We start from the raw sequence: 20,566 nt of genomic DNA, 5'->3' as shown, positions 1-20,566 counted from the left end.
TCAATATCCTCATCTATAAATTGAACGGTAGACAAGATTCTTTAAGTCACCTTTCAATCCGTCTATTATTGCAGGTCCATTTTGTCGTCTGAGCAACAAAGCCTTGGGGGTTAAATATCGTTGGCCCCGTTTTAGAAGGAAGACATTGAGTTCCAGGGTGAGAGACTTAGTTATTGCACAGAAAACGGTTAGAGATTTTAGACCTTGAGACTAAAAGATTATGCTGTAACTCCATGATCAGGCCTCCTTTGTGTATTTCTGTATCATCAGTTCCTGAAACTGGCCTATAGCAGTTACTAAAAAAGTTTTGAATGGATGGATGAATGAATCTTTTCATGTCAAGGCCAATGACCCAAGCAGATCTGGCGTCTCTCCACCTCTCTGATGTATTAACAAGTATAACTCTTCTCTAGGTGTATTCTGTGCTTTACTTGACGGGGGACTCCGAGTCTAGTTCTGTCGTTTTCAACTTAAACAGGTAACATGGAGGCACCTCCAGTCACCATGATGCCTGTCACCGGGGGCACCATTAACATGATGGAGTACCTGCTGCAGGGTGAGTGAACCAGGGAGCTTGTTTTCCTCTTTTCTGTTCAGCTTCCGCGGAGATGAGAAGCTGTTCTACAAAGGCAGCCTGCATAATTTCTGGCACCTTTTTTTTTTTTTTTCAATTTACCCTTAATTATGGTCACAAATACATAACATTAAATTTACCATATTAAACATTTTTAAGCATACAGGTCAGTAGTGTTAAGTATTTCACATTGTTGTATAGCCGATCTCTGGAACTTTTTCATCTTGCAGAATTGAAATTCTATTCCCGTTAAACACTAATTCCTCCTTTCCCCTCCCTGCAGCCCTTGGCAACAACCTTTCTACTTTCTGTTTCTAATTTTGACTACTTTAGATAACCTCATGTGAGTGGAACATTACAGTATTTGTCGTTTTATCACTGGCTGATTTCACTTAGTATAATGTCCTCTATGTTAACCCATATTGTAGCATGTGACAGGATCTCCTTTTTTAAAATAATTAATTAATTAATTAATTAATTTTTTATTGATTGATTGATTGCTATGTTGGGTCTTCGTTTCTGTGCTAGGGCTTTCTCCAGTTGCGGCAAGCGGGGGCCACTCTTCATCGCAGTGCGCGGGCCTCTCACTATCGCGGCCTCTCTTGTTCCGGAGCACAGGCTCCAGACGCGCAGGCTCAGTAGTTGTGGCTCACGGGCCCAGTTGCTCCGCGGCAGGTGGGATCTTCCCAGACCAGGGCTCGAACCCGTGTCCCCTGCATTAGCAGGCAGATTCTCAACCACTGCGCCACCAGGGAAGCCCCAGGATCTCCTTTTTAAAGGCTGAATAATGTTCCATTTTATGTATGTACCACATTTTCTTTATCCATTCATCTGTCAGACATTTGGGTTGTTTCCACCTCTTGGTTACCGTGGATAATGCTCAGTGAACATGGGTGTGCAAATATCTCTTCAAGATCCTGCTTCGAATTCTCTCAGATAAATACCCAGAAGTGAGATTAATGGATCATATGGTAATTCTATGATACTGTTACTAGCTTCATTTTATAGATCAGGAAATAGAAGTGAAGTAACTTTCCCAGATGAGAAAACTCAAGACCCAGAGAGGGTAATGATTTTCAGGAGGTCATACAATGTTTAGTGCAAGAGTTTAGACTTTAATTCAGATCATCCATTTAGTAACTTACTGTGAACAAAATAGGGTTGTTAATTTTCACTCCTCAAGCTGCACCTCCTTCCGTCTTTCCCATCTCAGTTAGTGCCACTGTCATTCACCAGTTGCTTGAGCCATGCATTCAGGAGTCAATGTCCATTTTTTACTTTACCCCCACATGTAGTCCATTTCTAATCCTATTCATTTTTACTTCCAAAATATGTGTGAAATAAGTCTTTTCTAAACCTGCAGTACCACACCCTGGTTTATCATCCTTTGCCTGAACTATTTTAGTAACCCTGTACTTATTACATTTCTTCCACTTTTTTTTTCATTGCTTCCACTTTTGATTGTCCTTCTCTTCTCACACAACAGCTAGTAGTCTTTTAAAAAATTGTTTTAGTATTAAAAATATTCAAACATAAAGAAAGTAGAGACTAATATAATGAACACTCCATTTCTGTCATCTAGATTTCAGTTTCTGTCATTTTGCCATATTTGCTTTCTCTTTTTTTTTTTTGCTGTTTTTTTTTTTTTTAGAAATTCACGTTCTTTTATTTATTTATTTATTTATTTATTTATGACTGTGTTGGGTCTTCGTTTCTGTGCGAGGGCCTTCTCTAGTTGTGGCAAGTGGGGACCACTCTTCATCGCAGTGCGCGGGCCTCTCACTATCGTGGCCTCTCTTGTTGCGGAGCACAGGCTCCAGACGCGCAGGCTCAGTAATTGTGGCTCACGGGCCCAGTTGCTCCGTGGCATGTGGGATCTTCCCAGACCAGGGCTCGAACCCGTGTCCCCTGCATTGGCAGGCAGATTCTCAACCACTGCGCCACCAGGGAAGCCCTTTTTTGCTGTTTTTAAAGACAGTTTCAGGGACTTCCCTGGTTGTCCAGTGGTTAAGACTCCACGCTTCCACTTCAGGGGGGTGCGGGTTCAATCCCTGGTTGGGGAACTAAGCTCCCACATGCCTTGCAGCCAAAAAATTTTTTTAAAAAAACAACAGTTTCAGATCTCATAACATTTTACCCCAAAACATTTTCAGTATGCATCTCTAAAAAATAAAAAACAAGGATATTTTCCTTCATAATCCCAATACCATCATTATTATCTAAAAAAATCAATAATGTATTTTTAATATCATCTAATGTCTAGTCCATATTCAAAAGTTTCCCCCATCTTGCCCTCAAAATGTGTTTTGTATCCAGGATATAATCACGTTTCATGCATTACATTTGATAACTGTGTCTCTTAAGCATCTTTTAACTTGGACCAGTCTCCCCTCATTCCCACTTTTTTTCCCATGACAGTGTCTTGTTGAAGAGTCTATACCAGTTTAACTGGAATGATCTTTTTAAAATGTAAATTCAGTCATCTCTTTCCCTGTTGTGTGGAGCTAATAGCTTCCCAATGGCCTTAGAATAGAATACAGCCTTTAGCATGAGCTGTACATAAGACCTGTGTGCTTTGGCCCATCCCAAATCCTCAGTTCATTATCATCTTCCATCTTGCTTACCACACTTCAGCCACACTGTATTCCCTTCATTTCTTTGCATTCCCCAGGCCCTTTCCTGCCTCTGGGCCTTTGCACTTGATTCCTCTGCCCTTATACTTTCCAGCCCTTCAAAGTGCCATTTTATTTTTATCCCTCAGTCCTCAGCTCAGTTGTCCTTCCCTTTGAGAGACCTTCTCTGACTACTCCAAGCCCTCAGAGAGGTCTCCTCTTCTCCACCCCCATCAGTTCCTCTCTCCCATCTCCCTTTTATTTCCCTGTATTTCTGTTTAATTGTTTACTTATGTATTTTTTGTTTCCCCCACTAAACTGTAATCTCTGTGAGGGCTGGACCCCCTACTTCCTAGCATGGTGCCTGGCACAGTATTCAGTAAGTATATGTTGAAGGAACCAGCACTTACAAAGCTCCTTAAATGTTTGAAGTATGAAAAAACACATGTCTGACACTGTCCTGAACGTAGGGCACAACGTATCCAATGTAGGACCCATTCCCTGCTCCCATCGTCATCTGTCCTATGATTACAGGGACCTGATCTGTTGCTCTCCCTCCAACACTATCCATTTCCAAAAATGTAGTCATTTGAGTCCCACTGTCAATACTTACCATAGTTACAGTAGTATATTTTTATTTACTTTAACAGATTTAGTCAATAATGAATATGTTCCTAGCATTGGAGTAAGTATCAGCAGTAGAGGAAGAAAGATGTTAAAAAGTCAATACATAATTGATATATTGAAAGATGACTAAAAAATTGAGGTGCTAATGCTAAAAAGTAAAGCAGGGAAGTGGAAAGAGATTGGAGGGAGATAATGCTATTTTATTTAGGGCAATGAGAAAAGACATCTCTGATAAAGTGACATTTGAGCAAAGATCTGAACAAAGTGATGGGGTGAGATATGCAGGTATCTGAGAGAAGAACATTCTAAGCATAGGGACTAAGGGAAGGGGCTCTGAAGAGAAATACATTGTCAAACACTTGGCATTTTTAGGAAACAGCAGGAAAATCACTGTGGTTGGAGAGAGTGATCTGGGAGATAGTAGAAGGAAATGATCAACATCAGGTAGCAGAGACCACAATTTATAGGGCCTTGTAGACCGTGGTAAAGAATTTGGGATTTATTCTGAGTGACGTGGGAAGCCATTGGAGGGTTCTGAGCAGAGAAGTGTCATTATCTGCCTTATGTCCTAGAAACCAGCTGGCTGTTGTATGGAGGAGAGAAGAAAAAAGCAAGGATAGAAGCAGGGTACTGCAAAGACCAAGCAAGAAATGAAGGAGACTTGGACTAGGTGGAAATGATTGAGTGAACTGGATTCTGCATATATTTTAAAAATGCAGAGTGGATGTAGGATGTGGGAGAAAGAAAGGAGTCAGAGCTGATTATGTGGTGTTTGGTTGGGCAGCTGGAAGCAGAGAGTTGCCATTTACTGTGATGGGGAAAACTGCAGGAGGAGTAAGATTGTGGAGGAAAAATCAACAGGTTGATATTGAACATGTTAAGATGAAGATGTCTTAGGCATCCAAGTGGAGAAGTTAGGTAGACAGTTGGATGTATGAGTCTGTAGTTCATGAGATATAAATATGGTAGTCCTCAGAGCATAAATGATACTTAAAACCATAGGGCTGAATTAGGTCACTGAGGGAGGAAGAGATTGTTGATAGAGACGAAGACCAGGATTGAGTCTTAGGATCCTCCAATATTTTGGGAAGATGAAGACCCAGCAAAGGTGACTTATAAGGAATGGTTAGTGAGTTAGGTGAAGAACCAAGAGAGATTTGTGTCCCAGGGGCCAAGGGAAGAATAGATTTCAGAATGGGTATAATATAACAACCATGTGAAATGCTGCCAGGAGGAAGAATGAGAACAAAGGACAGTGTATTTCTCTGAAGCAGTTCATTCTCTTTTACTTAAATATATTACATAAAAAGGAAATGTTATATTTTTTCTATCAATGGAAAACTTTTGTTTTCTGAGACTAGAAGATAATTTTTTTTATATTTATTTTATTTATTTTTGGCTGCATTGGGTCTTTGTTGCTGCGCGGGCTTTCTTTAGTTGCAGCGAGCGGGGGCTACTCTTCGTTGCTGTGCGCAGGCTTCTCACTGCGGTGGCTTCTCTTGTTGCGGAGCACGGGCTCTAGGCGCGCGGGCTTCAGTGGTTGTGGCACGTGGGCTCGGTAGTTGTGGCACGTGGGCTCGGTAGTTGTGGCTCGTGGGCTCTAGAGCGCAGGCTCAGTAGTTGTGGCACACGGGCTTAGTTGCTCCACGGCATGTGGGATCTTCCCGGACCAGGGCTCGAACCCATGTCCTCTGCATTGGCAGGCGGATTCTTAACCACTGAGCCACCAGGGAAGCCCCTAGAAGATAATTTTTTAAATAAATGACAAAACAGTATTATTATTCTAGGTAGATACTGTTGCCTGTTAAAGCCCAAAGCCTGCTGGAGATTAGCATTGTTAGAGAAGGCCTAACTATGCTAGTACCAAATAAGACAATGCAAAAAATTGAAAAGGGATTAACTTGTTATATAACATCTTGGCAGTATAACCCCTCTAAAATCTCATATACTGGGCCTGTGCTTTACAAAACACTGCACTAAACTGTTCCGATTTTTCATTTAAGTTTTTTCAATCTTTTGCTATTTCCATTACCCAGAATGAAAGATGGGACTCAATGGTACTTTTTTCCTTCTTCAGGAAGTGTTTTAGATCACAGCTTGGAAAGCCTCATCCACCGCCTTCGTGGTTTGTGTGACAACATGGAACCTGAGACTTTCCTTGACCATGAGATGGTATTCCTCCTTAAGGGCCAGCAGGCCAGTCCGTTTGTTCTAAGGGCTCGACGCTCTATGGATAGGGCAGGGGCACCCTGGCATCTGCGCTACCTGGGACAGCCAGAAATGGGAGACAAGAACCGCCATGCCCTGGTGCGTAACTGCGTGGACATTGCAACATCTGAGAACCTTACTGACTTCCTGATGGAAATGGGCTTCCGCATGGACCATGAGTTTGTTGCCAGGGGACACCTGTTCCGTAAGGGCATCATGAAGATCGTGGTGTACAAGATCTTCCGCATCTTGACACCAGGGAACACAGACAACACTGAGGCCTTGTCACTTTCCTACCTTGTGGAACTAAGTGTTGTTGCACCAGCTGGGCAGGACGTGGTGTCTGATGACATGAGGAACTTTGCAGAGCAGCTGAAACCTCTGGTTCACCTAGAGAAAATAGACCCCAAAAGGCTCATGTGACAAGGAAGTCTGTCCACCACTGGGGCTTGTCCTCAGCTGTTACAAAAAACGAAGATGTTATAATTGCCCTATTTCACCACTGCCAGCCAGGCATTCTTCCCTCAGGAAGGAGGACAATGAGAACTTAGTTGGTTCTTTGCACTGTTTTCCTCATATGGCCAGTTCACTTTTGTGACAGCCTTTCTAAATTAAAGGCTAAGGATGACATGGAGAATCTAGATAATCCCTCTGCATAAAGGGGAAACTGGAATAAAATAGCTTTGGGGAATAAAAATCTTTTAATTGTTTTGCCATTTGTGTGTAAGGTTTGTAAAACAGAGACTGAGTTTGTATTGTGCAGTAATAAAGGCTATAAAGAGAAATGTCTATCATTCTGATTCTTTACCCCATTACCCTGCTAATTTGGGATGGACTCATTATCAACTGGAGCAAAAATATGACAGTTTTTTGTTTTAATTTTGATAGAGATGATAGTTTTTACCTTTCATAAAAGTAGCACATATTTGTTATTGAAAGAAATTTAAATTCAGACAAAAATAAGAAAAATAACCTGTAATCCTGTTATTCAAAGAGATGTACTATTTTTATTTTGTTTTATATCCTTCTAGTCTTTATTTTTGGAAATTTATGTATATGAGATATACTTATTTTGGAAAAATATTGTATATATACTGGTTTGTAATCTCCTTTTTTTGTTTAATTTATCATTAACTTCTTTCCAGGACATTAGGCTACAATGTTTTTCTGGGTTTTTAAAAAATTAATTAATTAACTATTAATTTATTTATTTGGTTGCTCCTGGTCTTAGTTTCAGCAGGCATGCTGCTTAGTCACAGTTCCAGGGCTCCTTAGTTGCGGCACATGGGCTCCTTAGTTGCAGCAAGCGGGCTCCTTAGTTGTGGCATGTGAACTGTTAGTTGCGGCGTGCATGTGGGATCCAGTTCCCTGACCAGGGATCGAACCCAGGCCCCCTGCATTGGGAACATGGAGTTTTATCCACTGTGCCACCAGGGAAGTCCCTCTTCTGTTAAAAAAAAATTTTTTTTGTTATTATTATGTGTCAGTGCTATCCTAAGTGCTTTAGGTATGTTTACTAATTTAATCCTCGCAACAGACCCATTTTTTACAGGGAAACTGAGGTGCAGAGAGAGTAATTAGCTTTCCCTGAGCTATACAGCTACAAATTAGCAGAGCTTGTATTTAAATACTGATAATTGTAACTGCTATTTGTATCCTATCGTTTGGATTTTCCATAACTTAATTGATTCCCCTACTTAAGGAATTTTAGTTTGATCCCAATTTTTTGCTTTTATAAACTGTCCTGTGATGCTAGTGTTTTTAATTAAATTTCTGTTGTCATCCATGATGATTCTTTAGGATAAATTCTAGGGAACTGCTGAGTCAAAGAGTGTACCTTGTTTTAAGTCTTCCACCATGCATTGCCAGATGCCTTCCAGAAATGTCCCAGTTTTCCAACACAGTTGCCAAAAGTGGGTGTGACGGTGAAAACTTATTTTTCCCATTTGATGATATATGGTGACTGGTTTTAATTTTCTTTTAAAAATACTCATCAGGGCTTCCCTGGTGGCGCAGTGGTTGAGAATCTGCCTGCCAATGCAGGGGACACGGGTTCGAGCCCTGGTCTGGGAAGATCCCACATGCTGCGGAGCAGCTGGGCCCGTGAGCCACAATTACTGAACCTGCGCGCCTGGAGCCTGTGCTCTGCAACAAGAGAGACCGCGATAGTGAGAGGCCCGCGCACCGCGATGAAGAGTGGCCCCCACTTGCCACAACTAGAGAAAGCCCTAGCACAGAAACGAAGACCCAGCACAGCCATAAATAAATAAATAAATAAATTTTTTAAAAAATAAAATAAAAATAAATATAAAAATACTCATCAGTGAGGTTTAAATTTTTATATGTTTATTGGACATTTTTTTCTTATGTGAATTCCCTTTTCTTCATTGTCTTTATTTGTAAACAGCTTTTATATAATTTCCCACTTATCATTTGACTTTTAATGGATTTTTTAAAATAACAGTTCTGAGTGGGATAAATGTTGATCATTTTAATACTTAGAGAGTTTTTTTTTTTTAATTTTTGGCTGTGTTGGGTCTTCGTTGCTGCACTCGGGCTTTCTCTAGTTGCGGCGAGTGGGGGCTACTCTTCGTTGCGACGCACGAGCTTCTCATTGCGGAGCGTGGGCTCTAGGTGCGTGGGCTTCAGTAGTTGTGGCACGCAGGCTCAGTAGTTGTGGCACACGGGCTTAGTTGCTCCGCGGCATGTGGGATCTTCCCGGACCAGGGCTTGAACCCGTGTCCCCTGCATTGGCAGGCGGATTCTAAACCACTGTGCCACCAGGGAAGCCCACTTGTAGAGTTTTTAATACACTGGAGAGAATTTGGCGTTTTAAAAATTGTTGGTCACTCAAAATTTTCATTTTCTTCTGGAACCTCCACTGAGATAATACCCCAGTTGAGGTATTACATTGGATAGATCATAATTCTTTTTGGACCTCGGTTTGCCACTCGAAAGATCATATGAATACTCTGTTAAGAGGTTTTGGGCAAGTAACAGAAAACCTATCCAAAGCTGCCTTAAACGGTAAGGATGGTGTTATCTCATTTAAGGGTAAGTTCAAAGGTAGGGTAGCTTCCAAGTTGGTTAGCTGGTTATTTCTCTGGCTCTGGGATCCTTTTCTTGGCTTTCCCTTGCATATTTTCAAGATAGCTTTTACCTCCTTCAGTTGCAGATTTCATGAGTAAATCTTGTTCCTCCTTTCATAGCATATTAGCAGGATGATTCAAGCAAGGCCCCTTTCTTATTTTGTAGTCTTCCACTTTATTCCTAAACTCTACTCTCATTCTATCCTATAGGCACCCATTCTGATATGTTCAATGTATGTCTGTGATGCTTGTCTTGTAAAATATGTAGAGTTATGTAAGTATGTTCAATCCACATAAATGATATTATGCCATAAATGTTCCATTTCGGGACTTCCCTGCTGGCTCAGCGGTTAAGAATATGCCTGCCAATGCAGGGGACACGGGTTCAAGCCCTGGTCCGGGAAGATCCACATGCTGTGGAGCAACTAAGCCCGTGCACCACAACTACTGAACCCGTGCTCTAGAGCCCGTGAGCCACAACTACTGAAGCCCGCGCACCTAGAGCTGGTGCTCCACAACAAGAGAAGCCACGGCAATGAGAAGCCCGTGCACCACAACGAAGAGTAGCCCCTGCTCGCCACAACTAGAGAAAGCCTGCACGCAGCAACAAAGACCCAACGCAGCCAAAAATAAATAAATAAATGTTCTTTTTCTTACTTTTAAAAATTATTATTGCTTTTGTGATATTCTCTTGTTGCTATACATAAACCTAACTTACAACTTTGAACTTGCATATGCTTTCATGTTAACAGTAATATTAGTACTTAAATAGTGCTTAACTCTGTTTCAGATAGTTTAAACGTTTTAACTCATATACTTCTCCCAACAACCCTATGAGGTAGATATTATTACTACCATTTTGTAGATAAGAATGAGGCGCAGATTACTCAAAATTTTACTTCTATTGTAAGTGGTGGAGCCTGAATTTCAACTCCAGGGGTCTAGCTCCAGACTCCAGGTACATAACCACTGTGCATCCACCATGTTTTACTCATTCACTCTTTTGATGATAGAACTCTAGATTGCCTTCAACTCTCTATTACTATTAAAAATGCAAAAATAGGGACTTCCCTGGCGGTCCAGTGATTAAGACTCCATGCTTCCGGGCTTCCCTGGTGGCGCAGTGGTTGAGAATCTGCCTGCTAATGCAGGGGACACGGGTTTGAGCCCTGGTCTGGGAAGATCCCACATGCCGCGGAGCAACTGGGCCCATGAGCCACAACTACTGATCCTGCGCGTCTGGAGCCTGTGCTCCACAACAAGAGAGGCCACTATAGTGAGAGGCCCGCGCACCACGATGAATAGTGGCCCCCGCTTGCTGCAACTAGAGAAAGCCCTAGCACAGAAACAAAGACCCAACATAGCAATCAATCAATCAATCAATAAATCTTAAAAAAAAAAGATAGTGGCTAGTACAGCTGTTATAAAACAAAAAACAAAAAAACTCCACGCTTCCACTGCAGGGGGCATGGGTTTGATCCCTGGTCAGAGAACTAAGGATCCCGCATGACATGCTGCACAGCGGCAAAAAAAAAAAAAAAGCAAAAATAAGCACGTTGTATATTGACGTGAATATTCCTCTTAACTATGCAATTGGGCGTGCTCAATTTGCCAAAAATGGCCAGGTTACTTTTCAGAATGGCTGTGCTAATTCCTATCACCAGTACACAAGAACTCATAGCCACCAATCTTCGGTGTTAGCATCTTTCTCATTTTTGCCAGTTTTCTTTTTCTTTTTTTATGTTTTTATATATGGCAAATTATTTAAGTCAATAAATTTTTAAGGAATTTCACACGTTCTGATTCCTTCCACTGCCGATCACCTTAGTTCCTCCAGTGTTTGAGTCATACTCTTTAAGATAGCCCTTTCAAAAAGAATTTTTGCTCAGTCCGCAGTTGTTATGTCAGTCAGTCAGTCTCCCATTCTTTTAGTTGGGCTTCTTTGATCTCCAATGGAATATGGACATACTTCAAAATTCCCCACCTGTGATCTTTGGGATCCAATTTCCTCAAGCAATTTACTTCTGGACCGTGTTTAGGGTCAGAGGAAATGGCTCTGCCTGCTTCTGAATTTTAGACACCCTCTAAACATGCATTAAGTTCAAATCATATTCACTCCTAAGCTATCATAGCTTAGAACAGTACAGATCGTTGGGATATGCCAATACCTTTTTAAAGTCCAGACACTGTGTTCTCAAGATAAAAGCCTAAAAAAGGAAGTCATCTTTGTTTCATGTCAACCTTAGAGTACTAAATCAGCGTAGCTGATTATTTCCCTCATATCTTAAGCTTTTAAATTATCAATTCTATAGTCCTGGAAGCAACTTTTGTGTTTATCAATACCCCCACCACTTGAATCTGTTTCAGGTACCATGTTCCTTCTTATCTGTATCAAAACTCATACTGAACAATGAGTTCTAGGTTGCAAAAGAGGATTTATTTTTGCACCCATCTATAAGTCTTTGTCTACAGATTAACAAAAACAAACATAAGTGCTATTAATTTTTGCCAGTCTGGTGGAAGTAAAGTGGCAGCTCTTGGCTGTCTTGATTTGCATTTCTCTGATTATAATTAAATTTGAGCCTTTTTTTTCTTTTTTTTTTTGTATGCTTAGTATGTGAAACTAAGGTATTTATATATCCTTTGCTTATTTTCCTATTTGATTTCCTGTCTTGTTGATTTGTAGGAATTCTTTGTATATTCTAGACATTCTTTTATTTGTTTTAAACACTGCAAATATTTTCTCCCAGTGCCTATTTATATCCTTTGCCTACTTTTTTTAAATTTGATTTCCTGTCTTCTTAGTTTGTAGGAATTGTGTGTATATTCTAGACATTATTCCTTGTCTGTTTTAAACATTGCAAATACCTTCTCCCAGTCTGCAACCTTCATGTTAACTTTGTGATGTCATTAATTAAGCAGATGTCCTAAATTTTGACCTTAGAATTTGGAGTCTTGTTTAGGAAGTCTTTATTTACACCTGGGTAACAGATTTTCCTGTATTTTCTAATAGTAGCTTTATAGTTTTAACTTTCACATTTATGTCTTTAATCCATCTGGAGTCCACTTTTAACATAGTTTCAAGTAAAAATTCAGCTTTGTTCTCTATACAGTGAGTTTGTTTTTCTATAACTGTCAGAAAAACAATCTTTCCAGTGTTTTGTGATGCCACCTTTATCACATATTAAGTTCCCATGTATATACTTTATTTATAAGCTCTCCATTCTATTCCATTGATCCTTTTCTTTGTTTCAGTGCCAGCAACACAATATTTTTATTACTGTGGCTTCGTGGTAGAGCCAGTTCTACCAGTAGGGCAGGTCTCCCTACTTTTATTTCCCTCTGAAAATAGACTTAGCTTTCATAGACCTTTATTCTTTCATATTCATTTTAGAGTGGGTTTTAGTTTCTCAACATTACTACTGGAATTTTTATTGGAATTTCATTGACCACATATAGATTAATTTGGGGGAGAACTGACATCTTTGCATGGAACACTCCCTCACCAGAATTCAGTGTGGCAGGCTTCCTTCACCTCTTTCAGGTCTTTGCTGAAACATCAGGAAAGCCTTCCCTGACCATCCTAAATTAAGTAGCACCCTCACTCCTCATCACTCTTTCTTTCTCTTATTTAATCTTTTTCATAGCATTTATTACTATCCAACTTTAGATTATTTAATCACTGCTTCTCTGCTAAAGATGTAAGATCCGTGAGGATAGGTGCCCTGTTTTGTTCTCTGCTGCACCCCTAGTACCCAGAACAATACCTGGTGTATGGTAGCCACTCTGAATATTTGTTAAACAAATGAATAAAATCTTTACACTACTGAAGTTATCTGAATTATGACATTTATTCAGGCCTTCTAATGTCCCTGAATGGAGTTTAGTTTTTTTCCTTGATAAACTTCTTAGGCATTGCTTTGTGGTAAGGGAAGTTTGCCTGCCATTCCAGTAAACAATAAATGTTGCCTGCCATCAAGGCATCAGGCACTACAGCCACCTCCCCACACCCACAACAGTGCACCCTGAGGAGAATTCAGGATAGAGGAAAATAGGAAATATTCTGTGCTCTGGATACTGGCCCTAGAGAGTTAAGCTGCATATCTAAGGAAAAATTTCAATGAGCCCAGAATCTTGCATCTTCCCATATGTAGAAAAGCTCTAAAATCACTAACTTGAGATGTTCGTTTTTTGTGATTAGCAGTAATCTTTTAATGTTCGTCTACACGGTTTTTCAGCAAAAACTCTCCTATATATCCTGGCTCCTCCCTTACCTCTTCAGAGTAGTTCCTCAGAGCTATCTGAGAGGCTGTCTCCCAGGCTCTAGTCCTCAGGTCCCGAATAAAACTTAACTTGCAACTTTTAGGTCGTACGTTTTTCTTCAGTCCACAGTTTTTAGGCCAATTACTATAGACCAGGAGTTGGCAAACTACACCTGTGCATGTCAGCCTGTGCTCTGGTTTTGTAAATAAAATTTTATTGGAACATCCACATTCATTCATTTAATACTGTCTATGGCTGCTTTTGTTCAACAGTGATGGAGTTGAATGGCTGCAACAGAGACCACATGACCTGCCAAACAGAAACTATTTACTGTTTGCTCTTTACAGAAAGAGTTTGCAGATCTTTGCTATAGACTTTAGTTTAGTTGCTACCGTAGATTGTGTTATATTTTTTATTACATTTTTAAGGTGGTTATTCCTTATAGAGAAGAACACTATTGAATTTTGTAAGATGATTTCTATTCTTGCAAACTTGATAATAACTCTTTTATAGTTCTGATAGTTTGCCTGTTGATTATATTGTGTTTTCCATATAGACTATCATATCATTGGCAAGAATGGCAAGCAAAAGAGTACATACATCTTTCACTTTTTCTCATCTAAAAGAATTGGCCAGACTCTCCAAGACTCTAGATAACACTAATAATGAGCATCCATGACTTAGTCCTGACCTCAATGCTACTGCATCAAGTTTCTCTAAGTATGAAAAAAATCATAATTTTTACCCTTTGGTCCATCAATGTGGTGAATTATATTGACAGATTTTCTGCTGTTGGGCCATCCTACTACTCCTGGGATAACTCCTATGCATCATGATTTTATCCTTTAAATGCCCTGTTGGATTTGAGTACCTATTATTTTGTTTAGGGTATTTGCTCTGTGGACTACCTTAATTGCCATCCAGAGATCTATGCAATGTGACTACTCCCTATTTTTCCAACCTCTCTGCTGGAACTACAAGCTAAGCACTATGCTAGACACTGGGTTACAGCAGAGGCTAAGATACAGTCCCTGTCTTTAATAGCTCCCATTATAATGGCAGAAACAGACATTTATACAGTTTGTGTAGTCACCAAAGGTACGCAAACAAAGGGCTCCTTCCCAAAACAAATGAATCTTTAGCACTGAACAAGAAGGTCGGCTTCCTTTTTCTTGGATGTAACTCAATACTCTTGCTTATGTATTATCTTCCTTAATACCCTTTCACTTTTGCCTTTTCCACTCATCTCTGGCTATGTGACACCTACACAACCAAAAAGCAAGATCAAATAATGGAAAGCATGTAACACAGTGCTTAAGGGCTCAGATTTGAGAGACAAATAGGTTCTAGTTCTAGCTATGCCATTTACTAGCTATGTGACCTTGGACATATTGCATCACCTTCCAGAGAATCCATTTCCTCGTCTGTCAAATTTAGAATAATAATAATACATTCATCACAAAGAAGATATAATGAACTGACCTTTGTGAAGGCTTTCAACACAGGGCCTGACAAACCGCCAGGATTTTCCCTTTCTATCCTTCTGTGATCATTCCTGGAACACAAGAAGGTCACGAAGTCTCTTTCCTGTGACTTCTGAAATTTGATGGTAGCTAAATAGCATCACTTGTTTTACATTTCATCATGTTCCCTATACAGTAATTCTTTGTATATCTTGGCTTCTAGTGCTACCATTTAAGAGCTATTTGTATATTGGGCAAGTTATTTAAACTCTCAGAATATCTATTTTCTCATCTATAAGACAAGCATAATTACAAGAGTATTTCATAGAGTTGTCATATGAATTAAATGATCAATATGCATAAAGGCCTAGCACAGTGCTTGGCACATAAGTGCTTAACACTTGATAGCTATTTTCAATTTTAGTATTATTAATAAGGCTATATGCTTCTTAAGGGGAGAAATTGTGTTTTGTAATATAGTATAATGGCTAAGAGCACAGACTCTGGAGTCTTCAGTTCAAATCTGAACACCACAAGTATGTTGCTCAAGCTGGGTAAATCTCTCTAGGCCTCAGTCTTCTTATCTGCAAAATGGGGATGATTAAAAAAAAACCCACAACAGTTCCTGGAGGTTGTTGTAGAGATTAAAGGAGATAATACACTTATTTGGCATTTAGCAGAGTGCCTGACATAAACACTGATTTATTGAGCAATTATCGTGTGCCAGGTTATGTGCTAAATGTTTTATTTAGCCTTGTTCTAAATATTTTTTTCTGTGAACCCCATAACCCCTGCTTAGTACTACTCATATACTAACCTTTCAAATATTTATTGAATGAATGAGTGAGGGAATTAGTGAATGCTGACTTGTAGACCATAAGAATCTTGCCTGCATTAGCTGGTTTGTCCCAGGTTAACACTCCTCATTCCTCTGCGATGAGTTAGTGTATAAGCCATGAGGTTCAGCATCTGTAAAAAGCAGGAGAGCATGGAAAGGGAGTAGATTTTAGACCCTGACTCTTTTACTCCAGAGAAATCACTCATCCTTTAGTGCTTGGATTTATTTCTCAGAACTGGTAAAATGAATTATAAAATGTTGCTGTAGGCAAAAGTGATAAAATTTACATTTAAGGTCATGGAGAACATAGAGAAAGGAACACCTCTTTGGAGGAAATAAAAATCAATGCAACTGTTCTTGAGGGCAGTTAGCCTAAGGAAGTAATTAAGGATTGTGCACAAAGGTGTAGTATAAGGCATCTTATACTACATCACCATGTTAGTGATGTGTATAAATCAAAACATGGAAATAATCTAGATGTCTCATAAAAGGAAGTGGAATAATTAAATGATACTTCATCCACATAATGGCTGCATGGATATCGTGCAGCCATTCAAAAACAAGAAAATGTGTGGAAAATGAATTTAGCAACATGGAAAAATGTGCCAGTTCGTTAACTTATTGACTTTGTGACCTTAGGCAAATTACTTCTCTGCTTCAGTCTCATCATTAAATGGGAGTACTAATATCGCCTTCCTTATAGAATTATCATGAGGACTAAATGAATTATTACATGTAAAACTACTTGGAATTGTACCTGACCCATAGTAAACATTATGTAGCTATGAGCTATATATATATATTTTTTTTTTTTTTTTTTTTCCCCCACACCTTGCAGGATCTTAGTTCCCCAACCAGGTATCGAAACTGTGTCTCAGGGGCGGGAACGCGGCGGCGGTGGCGGCGGCTCCGTGTCGCTGGAGCCCGAGCGCGCAGGCCCCTCCCGGCTGTCGGGGGGCGGGCGGCCGGGGCGAGCGCGCCACGTGGTTCATGTATGTGCTGAGCTGGCTGTCGCTCTTCATCCAGGTGGCCTTCATCACGCTGGCCGTCGCAGCCGGACTCTATTACCTGGCAGAATTGATAGAAGAATACACAGTGGCCACCAGCAGGATCATAGAATATAGGGTCTGGTTCTCCACAGCTGTGCTGATTGGCCTCTACGTTTTTGAGCGCTTCCCCGCCTACATGATCGGCGTGGGCCTCTTCCTGGTCTAGCTGGTCTACTTTGGCCTCCTCCAGACCTTCCCCTTCATCATGCTCACCTCGCCTAACTTCATCCTGTCGTGCGGGCTAGTGGTGGTGAATCATTACCTAGCGTTTCAGTTTTTTGCAGGGAATATTATCCTTTCTTAGAGGTCCTGCCCTGTTTCACTTTCTGTCTGTGGATAATCCCGTTTGCGTTCTTTGTGTCACCGTCGGCTGGGGAGAACGTCCTGCCTGCCACCATGCAGCCTGGATATGATGTGGTCTCCAATTACTTCACCAAAGGCAAGCGGGGCAAACGCTTAGGGATCCTGGTTGTCTTCTCCTTCATCAAAGAGGCCATTCTACCCAGTCGGCAGAAGATATACTGACCTTCTGCGGAGGGGATGCTGGGGCAAGATCAGGAGAGTCAGGCCCCTGGGCCTCTGCACTAGGTGGGGGCCGGGAACTGGAAGGCACCTTTCCCCAGCCCTGGCCCTCCTTCCCTCGACTCCCCCGGAAGCCCCCATCCCCACCGTCCTCAGGAGGCTCAGCTTGGCTCAGATCGGATGCTGCCAGAGGCTGAGACCTCAGAGGGCGCCAGGGAGGATGCGGTGCCTGCTTAGCCAGGAGGCCATGGTCCATCTGGGTGTGCAGAAGCTGAGCTCCTGTGGCCCTCCCGCCCCCTCCTGTGATGGGTCAGGAGTTCTGGCTCAGCCAGGGCAGGCAAGGGGCCTTGAAGCTGGAGAGCAGACAGGGATAATGGCTATGGGCAGATGGCCGTGGGGAGGGGCCGTGGCTTAGCACTTGCAAGAGAAAGTTTTCGCTGTTGAACTGTGATTTCTGTCCAAGTGCTGATTCCCGTTTGAATAAAGATTCTAGGTGGCCCTGTTTGCCTTAATACCCTGAAAAAAAAAAAAAGAAAAGAAAGAAAGAAACTGTGTCCCCTGCAGTGGAAGCACCGAGTCCTAACCACTGGACCACCAGGGAATTCCCTGGTGTGCTATTTTTTATAAAACATGTTCTATAGAGAAAATGGTGTGAGGGTAAATACTTCAAAATGTTAATGGTCTTTGCTTGGTGTTGGAAATAAGCTGTACTTTTTATTGTTTCTGCCTTTTTTTTTTTAAACGATGAATGTATATTTCTTATGTAACTGAAAAGTAATAATAGTTTTAAAAAAAACCAGTAAGAGATCATTGCTTTCATAGGGGAATAATGGGTATCTGGAATTTTCCACCCTGTCTGTGCTCTGCTTTTTTTTTTTTTTTAATAAATTTATTTATTTATTTTTGGCTGCGTTGGGTCTTCGTTGCTGCGTGGACTTTTTCTGGTTGCGGCCAGCGGGGGGGGCTACTCTTCCTTGCAGTGCGCGGGCTTCTCATTGAGGTGGCTTCTCTTGTGGAGCACCAGCTCTAGGCATGCGGGCTCAGTAGTTGTGGCACTCAGGCTCAGTAGTTGTGGCTCGCAGGCTCAGTAGTTGTGGTGCACGGGCTTAGTTGCTCCACAGTATGTGGGATCTTCCCGGACCAGGGCTCAAACCCGTATCCCCTGCATTGGCAGGCGGATTCTTAACCACTGCACCACCAGGGAGGCCCCAAACCACTTGACTTTAAATTGGTTCATATGAAATATTTTTCTAGCTCCTAACTTATTAAAATTGTGATACCAAGTTCTTGTTTTAGATACAGTGAAATGGGTATTCTACTGTTTCCTTGGCATTATAAATTAGTGAAAACCTACTGGAAAACAGTTTGGAAGCAACTATCAAGAACCATCAAATCCTCATACCCTTTGATCCAACATTCCCACTTCTGGTAATCCAGGCTGAGGAAATAAGCAAAAATTTGGGGAAAAGTACATATAGTTCATAATAAAACACTTAAAACAACCTAAATGTTCAGCAAAAGAGAAGTGGTTAAGTAAATTCTGCCATATCCATTTGATGACATATTATGCAGCCATTAAAAATATTATTATGAGGACTCTACAGCAACATGAAAATATGCTTATGACGTAAGTTAAATTAGGTTAGCATGTTACAAATGATATGTACACTATTACTACTATTTTTAAAACTGTATATTAAGGAAAGATAAGGAAAATGAACCAAAATGATAGCAGTTGTATTGTAAGCTATGGGTAATTTTCTTTTTTGTTTTAGTAGTCTAATTGGACTTTTTTTTTTTAATAATTTATTTTATTTATTTATTTATTTTATTTTTGGCTGTGTTGGGTCTTTGTTGCGGTGTGTGGGCTCCTCATTGCGGTGGCTTCTCTCGTTGCGGAGCACAGGCTCTAGGCGCGCGGGCTTCAGTAGTTGCGGCTCGTGGGCTCAGTAGTTGTGGCTCACGGGCTCTAGAGCGCAGGCTCAGTAGTTGTGGCGCATGGGCTTAGTTGCTCTGTGGCATGTGGGATCTTCCCGGACCAGGGCTCGAACCCGTGTCCCCTGCCTTGGCAGGCAGATTCTTAACCACTGTGCCACCAGGGAAGCCCGAATTGGACTTTGCTGCTTTTATCTTTTAAAAATTAGTTTATTTTAAATGGATAAAATCCTTGGGAATTCCCTGGCAGTCCAGCGGTTACGACTCCACACTTTCACTGCTGAGGGCACGGGTTCAGTCCCTAGTAGGGGAGCTAAGATCCCGCAAGCTGCGCTGCCAAAAATAAAATAAAAGGATAAAATCCATGTAAAAGCTATATAAGAAAGTTAGTCTTAACTTCATCTTCCCCTGTACCGTATTTATTCACCAACTTCTGATTATTTCAAACATTGAATTTATCTTTACAGAAGATGAAGATTTGCTACTGATGAGGATATTCAGAAGAATGTGTTATAGACCCTGAAGAAATTTCTAAATTGGGTACCCCAAAAATGTTCTGGAGAGTGGAAGCATCCCTGGAATAAGTGCACTGCCTCCAAGGTAATGACAACTTGAAGTAAACAACATTCATTTGTACGTATAAGGTGTGTCCTGTTTTTAAAGAACCAGGCATAATACTGTTGTGGGCCCCAGACTGACCTTAAACTGGGACCACTCCTGAAATTCAGTCCTTATTAGATGTACCTGATAAGATAGGTGGCCTACAGGTAATAATCAATGTTAACCATTTATTAAGCACTTACTGTGTTCTGGGCACTGTGCTAAAAAAACGCAAAAACTGTCGCATCTTAAACTCTTTCAACAATCTTTTGAGACAGACATTATTATCTTCATTTTACTGGTAAGGAAACTGAGACTCATGGAGAAACATGGCCAAGGTCACAGCTGTGAGAGGTAGAACTAGATTTTAACCTAGGTTGTCTGACTTCAGGCGTATCTTCTCAAGGCTCACTTGCTGTGCAGTCCTGCTCTTATTACTTGCATAAGTTTATTGGGGTGGGGATGGAGGGCTATAGTGATGAGGAAGAAGAGAAAAGCTTGCATAGGGAAGACAGCCTGATGTCTGTGTATGACATTAGTCCCAACGCGAGCCTTGAGGACATATCTGTATCAGGTTCATGTAGAGAAAGGGGTTGTAGGCTAAAGCTTTTTCCTGTTGCATTCCAGTTCTCATGTAGAGCTACTCTGGGGTCCAGAGGACAAATATGTGACAAAGTAGAGAAGGGTCTCTTCTACTCTTTTTTTTTCAGTATAGTTGATTTACAATATTGTGTTAGTTTCAGGTGTACAGCAAAGTGATTCAGTCATTATATATATATATATATA

The 20,566-nt window shown here is 40.9% G+C and overlaps 2 protein-coding genes and 1 pseudogene across 5 annotated transcripts in view; all 3 read left to right on the top strand.

Annotated features, from left to right (window-relative positions):
- Positions 1-417: 417 nt before the first annotated feature.
- MED18 (mediator complex subunit 18) lies at positions 418-6,806 on the top strand. Of its 2 annotated transcripts, none has more exons than XM_082441316.1 (2): positions 418-556; positions 5,891-6,806. In XM_082441316.1, exons 1-2 carry the CDS (start codon positions 484-486, stop codon positions 6,442-6,444), a joined length of 627 nt encoding a protein of 208 aa, XP_082297442.1. In that variant the 5' UTR covers positions 418-483; the 3' UTR covers positions 6,445-6,806. The 2 variants fall into 2 exon arrangements, with proteins under 2 accessions (XP_082297442.1, XP_082297443.1); XM_082441317.1 differs by lacking the exon at positions 418-556 and adding an exon at positions 2,572-3,565.
- The window catches only part of PHACTR4 (phosphatase and actin regulator 4), a 150,937-nt gene continuing 130,815 nt past the window's right edge, over positions 445-20,566 (top strand). Inside the window, exons 1-2 of one of the 2 annotated variants that reach the window (XM_082440148.1) lie at positions 445-556; positions 19,648-19,780. The gene's annotated coding sequence lies outside the window, so the exon portion shown is untranslated. Of the gene's footprint in view, positions 557-19,647; positions 19,781-20,566 lie in introns of those variants that run through there. The other variant, XM_082440143.1, reaches the window with a different exon arrangement.
- Positions 16,510-18,145, top strand: LOC309650230 (protein TEX261 pseudogene; annotated as a pseudogene). Its single transcript has one exon. The product of its transcript is annotated as a protein TEX261 pseudogene (transcript).

This window comes from Balaenoptera physalus (assembly GCF_965194825.1).
Source record: "Balaenoptera physalus genome assembly, chromosome: 1".
Classification (NCBI taxonomy): domain Eukaryota; kingdom Metazoa; phylum Chordata; class Mammalia; order Artiodactyla; family Balaenopteridae; genus Balaenoptera; species Balaenoptera physalus.
The sequence above is the reverse complement of the archived record's forward strand: the minus strand, read 5'-3'. Positions and strand labels throughout refer to the sequence as shown.